At 33.6% G+C, this 10,179-nt stretch overlaps 1 protein-coding gene across 1 annotated transcript in view; it reads right to left on the bottom strand.

Annotated features, from left to right (window-relative positions):
- LOC108752292 overlaps window positions 1-10,179 on the bottom strand; it is a 90,258-nt gene that overhangs the window by 7,888 nt on the left and 72,191 nt on the right. Inside the window, exons 2-5 of the mRNA XM_018493023.1 lie at window positions 7,542-7,677; window positions 3,574-3,769; window positions 2,066-2,276; window positions 291-615 (exon numbers count right to left, since the gene is read on the bottom strand). Of these exons, the coding sequence (XP_018348525.1) occupies window positions 291-615; window positions 2,066-2,276; window positions 3,574-3,769; window positions 7,542-7,677 (868 nt within the window). The remainder of the gene's footprint in view (window positions 1-290; window positions 616-2,065; window positions 2,277-3,573; window positions 3,770-7,541; window positions 7,678-10,179) is intronic.

Raw genomic sequence — 10,179 nt, 5'->3', positions numbered from 1 at the left:
TCATATATATATATATATACAGAGAAGCAGTATGTACTCTTTAAAACTTTTAGAGTGTCATTTTGAAGAATGAACTTTTACTTTTAAAGATTGAAAATTGAGCTACTCTTTTTCAAGACTGACTCAATTTTTATCCTTCAAAGTGAGATTTCACTTCAAAGAATTTAAAGAGTACATATATCTTTCTCCATCATAAGATTTTGACAAAATCGCCGGATTCTATTATGGGATCTTTAGTAGTATAATAAGTCGAAGCGCGATTTCTCCGCCTTGAAAAGAAGTGCGCTCACCGAGAGATCTTGTCTTGCCGCGTGACGATCGCCCTCGGCGTGACGTTCTCCTTCAGTTGGACCGCCAATCCACATCGGATGCTCTCGACTACACCAGCGGTTCCGCTCTCGCCCCGCAACTCAGGATCACGGTGATAGTAATGGGAGTCCCTCATGTCCTCCGGCTCAACGTCCTCCCGCAGGAGCCATCGTTTGGTCACCAATATACCGGGCGATTGCACGCCGCCAATGAATTTGTGGCCCGCGAAGATAATCGCGTCCTTGTGTACCGCGGTCTCTTCGACTCCGGGTAGATGCGGATTCATGTCGATTGGGACGTACGGAGCTGAAAAAAACAACATTGATAACATCGTAGCGTCGTGCCTTCTATCCCCGATACTGAACCGCTTATCATCTGTCCATTACATAACGTTCGAGCGCTTATGTAAAAGATTTTAGTATTACGAGTATAGCATCAATTAATATTTAAGTTATCATTACGAAGATATTTATTTTACACGCATCACACATGATGGAACACGTAATTCGCTTGACACATATCAAAGTCAGTAACCGCAACTAAAAATCCTCAGCAGAATGAGTGCAATGTAGAAAAATTAGAGTGTATATTATAACCAATTTTGATACAAATAATGAGTGTATTAAATCAATAAAGTTTTTATGTGGCTATGGATTAACTCAACATTACTCACGTGATTTTTTTTAATCATTCGCGTTTCTGACACATTATATCTCAATTTTCATAATTTTCTTGATAATTTACAATTAAATAAAGATTGAAGAAAATTAGATAATATTTTATACATACTTTAGATAAAGATAAATGCAGAAAAAATTTCTTTAATCGTGAAACAATTTACGCTAAATATAATAATGTGTATAAATAGCATTCTCTCTCTCTCTCTCTCTCTCTCTCTCTCTCTCTCTCTCTCTCCCCTCTCCCCCCCCCTCTCTCTCTCTCTGTCTCTCTGATCGTTCTAGATATACTCCACTTCTAGAACCCCACGCGCGTGAAAGATTAATTGATAGCTCGTTTTTTTTACTAATTTTGCATGAAAAGAATAATTTTACTGAAATATCTAAAAATTTAGATAGATTCAGATCTAAAAATAATTTTGTTAAACTATTAAAATAATTATGTAGTCCAAATATGGTGAGTAATTCTGCAAAAAATTTTAACATTTCAGCAATCAGTTTGAACGTCGTACACACAGAAAAATATCACTCTATACTTACTAACAGAATTTGAATCTTTAACAAAGAATATTTTTATAATAATCTTAAGCTATACTTATTAAAAATTCTAGAAAAGCTCATTACATATTCAAAATAAGAATACAATTTATTTCCTTGTGAAAAATGTTATAAAATTGATTGAAAAAGCGACTTTATATAATAAGCAAATCGAATTTGTATTAATTTAATAATCCTGACTGAAATATTAAACTTACTAGGATTCAGAATACATTTTAAATAAATTTAAATGATGATGAACTTATAATAGATTTACGGATATATGATCTTTTAAATTATATTTGAAACAAATAATCATTACTTGTGTACAATATGTATTTTTTTGTATGTACATAATTATGTGTATACATAATTTAATGGTCCAAATAAAATTATATTTTCAGATCTTATATTTAACAAAATTTTTAAATATATCAGTAAAACCATTCTTTTCGTGTAGCTCGAAAATTACATGCTATGGTAATCGATTATGACCGATTGGATCGGTTAGCAACTGATTTTATACTTTGATCAATCATTACCTGCGGTGGTATAATCCCACACGCTAAGTGCGCCATATTGATGCAGCAGGAGGGTCGTCGCGACGTCATCTGCCAAAACCCCCGTTATACAACTGGCAGCGCTGAAGCATCCGATCATTTGCGCAACGCCCTCGCTCCGCATTCTTGCGAGGCCCCGTTCGAGATCATTCAGATCCAAGAAGCCCTCCCGGGTCTCGGAAACTCGTACTATCTGTAAAAACAATTTAATTGCTCTATCAAAGGATTCGCCGCTCGACAGTGGACTCGACGTCTGGTGGGATCGTGTCTGCAATTAGACGACTGTGAACAATCAAGCGTCAATCCCCGACTATTCAAGATTGAGAGGATCCATTTTTGTGGATTATAGTGCGCCTTGAAAATATTTATACGGACCGTCTCAAGGCCTTCACGAAATTTATTAGAGACAGATTTTTTGAAGTCAATGTCCAACCGCTTGTGTTATATTTGAAGATACGTATTTGTTATAAAATAAAAACATTTGTAGATACAGAAATATCATTTATATTTTACAAGCTAACGAATTAATTAATCCTTGGACACACAATGATTTTCAAGTATATTATACACACAATGACTGTCCGTGTATCAGGTTCATTTTTATCACTTTAAGTTTATAAAAATTATTAAGTAATTCTTACATATATTTCAACATCTTTAGAGAGTATTTGTATAAAGTTATGCATTATAAAAAAATAAAAGAAAATATTCTCTAAAACATTTAGAGTAAATCTCACTCTGAAGAGTGAAATCTTATTTTTGAAGATTGAAAATTGAGCCACTCTTTTTTTAAAATGGGAGTGGTTAATTTAAAATATGTTTATTAATTTTGTTCACTGTTTTATAATAAAGTAAAAATAATATAGAATGTTTAAAAGAAAATGTTTATAGAAAATCATTTTTACAAAATATTCTCTTCGTAAAAGTAGCCAATTATTTTTGTTTGCTAATCTCTAGTGAGTCTAGGTGATCTAGCTGTACAATTATTTATTTTTTTTACGAAAGAATCTCATCCATTTTCTAAAATGGCTAAATTTCTTTTTAAAGTAAGAGAGCTTTCACTCCAAAGAATTGAGAGAGAGTAAAGATCATTATTTGGCAAGATGCTCTTATTGTTAGTATTTTAAAAGAAAAATGGACATGAATGATTTAATCGTACTAAGGATCGATTAACGATTAAATTGCTCGACCTTTGAAAGATGTTAGATAATAGAACAAGAAGCGACGCATATCAGGGTCGCGACGAGTAGGTGGAATGGCCGCTCGCGCAAAACGATATTCGGCATGCTGCCAAAATTCAGGCTAGCTACGCCGCGTTTGTTGCGTATACCGTACGAATCTCTTCACGCATCTCCTACGGCCATCACGGCCCGCTTTAACGATCCACTTCGCCGTCGCTGCATTTTACTGCCCGCCCATGCTTATCCGGCGCTCGAATCAGCCGCACGCTGACTTTTCCACGCAAATTTATCTGCCGACCGTCCGCTTACCTTGACATCGAGCTCGCGCCAAGGCCTCAGGTTGGCATGATGCTCGAACGGACCTACGAAGACTACGGTGGACTTGGAAAGATCGAGATGCCGTAAAAGTGTGCGAAGGGCAGCGGCGGTGCCTTGACCGGTGAACAAGACTGCATCCTGCTCGCTAGCCCCGACTGCGTGTCTGACGATGTCTCTGGCCTCATATCTGCAACAATAAACGTACGCAAATGTATGGAACTGACCTTCGTGAAATTGGCGATAAAGGCCAGTATTAACAGTCAGTTCTTATTTTAAGATTGTCTTAACCCCTTCAGACTCTGCGTATATTGTAATGTACATCAAGACATTATCTGTTGAAATTATTTTATTTTATCGACATCATTTGAAATCTGATGTACATAATAATGTATGAAATGTCAAAAAAATAGTCAAAATTAAAAAAAAAATAAATTGGTTAATATGAATCACTTATTATTAGTGTGCATGAATTAAATTAAAAAAAAAATGTTAACATGGTTCCAATAAATCAGATCTGAAGGAGATTAAATAATGTCTTGAGATACTAAGATGTAGTTCTTTGATGATTTCATGACATCTTAAGACTGCACTTAGGACAGTCTTAAATATAAGAATCAATTATAAACACCAGCCAAGAGTTCGTTGGCGCGATCTTACTCGCGTGTGGGAAGTTGGCATTTCATCTTTTCGCACCGCAAGTTTTGATGCAAGTTCTATTTGCACTCGTAATAGTTCTTGATAGTATAGTTGATAGATTTTAGAAATAGAATTCTTCTTGTTGGAAGAAGGTGTTGACAACGAGATAGTACAAGTTAGACGTGAATAACGCGGCCGCCGCGCTGATTCATGATAATAAAGCTGTATGTATTGGACAACTCCGGGTATTCATGAGCAGCTGCGACACGTGTAAGTTCGTTTGACTCGGCCGACTGACACAGAGTCAATATGGATTTAGCAGCGTATGACGTGTTGTGAGACAACAGACAGGTCGAGGAGAGCGATGCATATCTTACAGTTTGTACAGTGTCCATCGATTTCGCAGCAAGCATTAATCATAATTAACGAGGACTCGAACAGCATTGCGACAGCACGTCACTCAAGAAAGTTAATTACGTTAATTTCTCAATTGTTAATTTAAGTACCTACGCTCGTCGTACAACATGAGATATTTATCCGATTGATATTTCTTTTTATTTAATATTTACGGGAAATTTACAGTATATGATATAATGGTATGGAATGTATAGAATATTAATATTTAAGACAAAAATGTATATACGCAGGTCAAAGGTTTGAAATCATTAATGAAAATTGTCTACTATGTGAAATAAAAACAAATTTATATATTATAATTTAAGATGTTTTTATTACTTTGTTTATTGTTTTATAACAAAATGAGAAATAATATAAAATGTTCGAAAGTTTCACAGAAAATATTTGTAAGGTATTTTCTTCATTAATTAAAGTAATCACTCTTACATTTAATCACTTTTTTACTAGGTAATCTAGTTACAAATTTATTAATTCTTTTAAGACTTTTTCATCTTCTAAAATAACCTAGTTCAGTTTTAAAAAAAAGATTTTATGTGACTGTTCAATTTTCTTCTAAATTAATTGAAATAGATTATTTCAGAAAATATCTATTATATGAAATCAAATCCAACTCATGATTTAACATGTTTTTATTATTTGATTCTTTGTTTTATGTTAACATAGACAATAAAAGGTTTAAAAATTTGACAAAAAATATTTCTCACAAATTTTTTACCAGTAAAAAATATTAAATACTTTTTTCAAAATTTAATATCTCTTATGTTTAATCGTTTTTTTATTAATTTGGATAATTTAACTAAAAATTTATTTATTTTTTCTAAACAACTTTTCCACATCTTTTCCCATCTTCTTAAATAATTTAATAGCTCAATTTTGAAAAAAAAAAACTATGATTATAATTTACTTTTTTGAAATCAAACAAATGTTCATCACAATTGTAAATACAATCCCTATTTGCTTTCAAATTAAAAAAATATTGAGCAAGGCATGAATCAAACTTTTAAGTAGTATAACTGGAATTTTCTAAAATTTTATATATGGTTACTTAAAACTTTTGGTTGGCAGCATAAATATAAATGAATTCTGGGTTGCGATTGAATGTCACGCTCTGCTATATACAAGCTGCATAATAAATTATGAAATGAAAGCGATATACGTCTCAAACGATGCTGCTGTCCCCCAATGGAGATAAACAACATCAGCAATCTCGTGAGGCAGAGAGAGATTAAAATTGCGGGTCACGGTAATTTATTGCATATTGTGTATACATGGCCCCTGAATGTGTCATTCGTCGCAATGATGAGACCATCGTGTACATCGTTATCATTATCGCGGTTTTTTCGAGGACCACTGAATAAGCATCACGATTTTTAGGGAAAAAGAGGTAGATATTGATCTGGGACATCAGCGTAAAGGAACCAAACGGAGGAATCGAGATCGTTTCGCGCATCCCTCGCCACTATCACCCGATTGAGATAGATTTAAAGCAATCCGGTCTATGTTTTTCTTCGTGCCACCGCAAATGGATCAAAGATAAAAAATATCCGGACATAAAGTGAAATCATTTTTTCACTGCAAAAGACTTCAAAAATGCCTCTAATTATTATTACAAAATTTGTTTTATGTTAATTTAATTTATTTCTCATCTCTTTCCAATTCTGGATTTTTTCATAATTGGAAGGAAATAAGGAATAAGTTGAATTTCGATTAAGAGTTAACTATAAATTGTAGAACTAGACTCTAGTCGGACAAGATTTAAAAGCGATCCAGTTTACGTTTTCCTTCGAAAGTCGTCGTCGATGATAACGCTGATGATAACACTTAGACGATGGGTACTTCATCATTAAGCGATTTTTTAATCGCGACGCCGATTAAATTTATGTTGCGACCGAGAAAGTTTCCAGCGGATATCTTTCAAAACAATATGACGCGAACAAAACGACAGACTTACTGTCGCGACTCGTAACTCGTTGCTTATCGGAATGTCGGATTAGAAATCGCGACAGACGATAACTTGATTTAATAGCAGACGCGTTGGCGAGAGGAGCGAATGTTTCTCGTCTCAAACAAGTCAAAACATGAACGCCGCGCCTAACGCTATTTGCATACAAAAATTAATGCAAGATCACGCGGATGAAAATTCGTATATCGACAATACCGCAGTGTCCCAGTTACATTGAAATGAAATATGAATAAGATTAATTTACAGCTTGAATAAGTGAGCGAGTGAACGGATGAGAGTGAACGAGAGAACGTTTTATTATTCGCCAGAATGAGATCCTTTCACGAGCAATCGATGTGAATACGAGAGAGGGAAATTAGATTACGTTAATGAAATAATAATTACGATCAATATTATAAAGTGAAGCCTACACGGAGCATGAATTAAAAGTTAAATAGAACGGGATAAATAAAAAGTTTCATTTATGGCGTAAAAGTATTATTGTACAATAAAAGAAAAGGAGAAAGATGTGTGTGAGATAGGATTTATAAATAAAAAAAAAAAAAAATTAAATTCTCATCATAATAAATTAGAATAAAATGAACGTTTCTTTTTGACTTCTCGTAAACAGATAAAATAATTTTGCTAAAGTATCTAAAAATTTGTGTAAATGCAGCTAAAAATAATTTTGTTTGGGTTATAAAAATATAGGAAACTCGAGCATAATGAGCAACGTTGCAAAAAGTTTGGACATTCTAGCAATCAGTTTGAGCGTTCTACATAATAATTTTGATCCAACAAAATTATTTTCAACAAAAAGATTTATGTGTAAATTTTTAGATACTTTAACAAACCGTTCTTTCCATGTACAATTCGTACATATGATCTCAACGAAAGCGACTCTTCGCAAAGCTACATTTATTCTTCTAAAGGACGAGGACTTTTCGAGCCCATTATCGCTTACCTAAAAAGAGAGGACTGTAGACTGCAGATGGACGTGGATGCTCGAGTGTCGCCCAAACATGGCAGCACCTCCTTGGCGATGTAATCTTCGAGGAACTGTAGTGACCTTCCCGAGGCGGTATAGTCGCAATAAACCACTGAAACACAAAGTGATGATGGTGAAAGGTAAACGTAAAATATAACTTTATGCTTTCGCGAAAAGTTATCGCCGAAATTACGAAAGTTTTATTTTTATATTTATTACTTTTAATCTCGTCGAGCAAATTGCCGTCATCGCACACTTTATTTTATTGCGGATACTCCGAATTCATCAGAAATTGCTCATTTATCAGATTTGCTACCTATAAATTGATAAACTATAACGATGAAATAGTTTGCTGTTGCTGCTATAATGTAGGTATCATAGCTAAAACATTAGCTATAATATCTATATTTTAACTGTCCATATTTTTTACACCTATCATTTAATTACTACATGTAACTTTTAGTTACAGCAGCTATTTTCTTTTTTCCGTGTAAAAATTAAAAATAGCATAATATTATTTAACTCAAGGAATTAGATTACTATTGCTCTTTTGATATCTAACAGTGTAGATTCAATAAAAACCTATAAAGAAGGTACTCGTAAGATCAACCATATTAAAGAATTTTGCGACAATTGCAAAACTGCTTTCTCTGCTAAACGCAGCCAATGTAGAGAACGAACGTCGTTAGGCAACGAGTTATTTTTTAGTCCAGAAGAAAATATTTTTATTTAATTTCTACATAAAATTCCGCTTATAAGAGTTTATCTCCTACTCGATTCGCGCGACTAGTGTTGCGCGAAGACGCAATTCGTCGTCCGCAAGCGAACAGCGTGGCAAATATAGGACGGTCTATTTGAGGATATACTTTGTCGACGATGTGTCGAGGCGTTAAAATATCTGGCGTAAACTACAAGAAGCGTATTTCTGTCGCTATTTCCAATCTTTACCGAGTCGAGTTTACCAGGGAGAAACGACAAATTGCAAACACCGTTACGCTGATTAAAGTCAATGTCCAGAGCATCGATTTATGATACCTATCACTTCGAGACTCGTTCAGAATGTTACCCGGTATCAAACCCCCCCTTCTTCTCCCTTCCGATAGAAAAATGCCAACAGAACGATCAAATTACACGAATCGCAGGCTATGCAAAATTCGCGACGCAAAATTTGTCGCATCTTCATAATTACGTCATGCACCGCCCACTTCCGCGACCGGGCACCGAAAATCTCGCTGATTTTTACAAGTGTGAAACACGATGCAATTTTATGTACACTGAAGATGTCTAGGATGTAGGAATACTACATGGGAAGGACGATTTTATTGAAGTATCTAACAAAATTTAATTATAGAGATACAGATCTGAAAATAATTTTGTTGGTCCATCAAAATAATTATTACGTAGAAATTCCAATCATGATGTGCAAGGCTGCAAAAGTTTTAACATTCTGCAATCAGTTTTAAGTATCCTACTTAATTATTTTGATAGTCTCACAAAATTATTTTCAGATTTGTATCTACAGCTAAATTTTTAGATACTTCAACAAAGTTCTTTCTGTTTAGGATTATCATTGCACATAAATGATGGCTGAATATAATGGTTACCTAACCAGGCAAATTTTAAATTTCTAATAATGGTTTTAATTTTAAATTTAACTAACCAGAAACTGGCCCCAAATTATATTCAGCCATCATTTATGTGCAATGTTAATCCTAAACAGAAAGAACGACTTTGTTGCAGTATCTAGAAATTTAGCTGTAGATACAAATCCGAAAATAATTTTGTGAGACTATCAAAATAATTAAGGATACTTAAACTGGTTGCAGAATGTTAAAACTTTTGTAATCAATTTTAGAAATCAAATATAAAAGTCATTAGAAATTTAAAATTTGCCTGATTAGATAACCAGGTAAATTTTAAATTTCTAATGATTTTATATTGACTTCTAAAATTTGGGATCAATTTTTAATTGATTACAAATGTCGTCATTACTTTGAATATGATCTGCGCAACAACAAAAATGTTACATCTGGTATTCTTACATCATAAAAGTGCCATCGATTTGAATAACGTAGCAAAAGTGTTTCCAACATCTGTCCTTGTCTGTTTGAAATCTATCTATGCGCTTGCTCTATAGATGACAATCGTGTACATTTACCTACTAACTTTACCTACTACCTAACTTTACGCGATATATATCTTTGTAATATTAGAATTTCAAAACTAACTTTAAAGAGACAATCGATGTATCGCAGTGAAAATACCTAAATAGACAAGGACAGATGTGGAGACAGCGATAATTAGGGCTGTAGCATACAAAATGCATAAGCACAACGTAGTTAGCGTAAGATTGTATGAATCAATGAGAATGTTATGTAAATCAATATGACAACTTTATTCTGGATGCTCATTTATCTTTGCGTGCAACAGCTATCAGTCATGGCACTTCTACTATATATTCACTCTAAAAAATATGAGTGTAAATTTAACACTACTCAGGATTTATGTAAATCTCACCCTGTTAATGTTGATATAAACATCAATAGAATATAGATTTAACATTATGGATTTTAAATCCATATCATGACAATCCATGTCATTATATATATATATA

The sequence above is a fragment of the Trachymyrmex septentrionalis genome, unplaced genomic scaffold, assembly GCF_001594115.1.
Source record: "Trachymyrmex septentrionalis isolate Tsep2-gDNA-1 unplaced genomic scaffold, Tsep1.0 scaffold6, whole genome shotgun sequence".
Lineage (NCBI taxonomy): Eukaryota > Metazoa > Arthropoda > Insecta > Hymenoptera > Formicidae > Trachymyrmex > Trachymyrmex septentrionalis.
The sequence above is the reverse complement of the archived record's forward strand: the minus strand, read 5'-3'. Positions and strand labels throughout refer to the sequence as shown.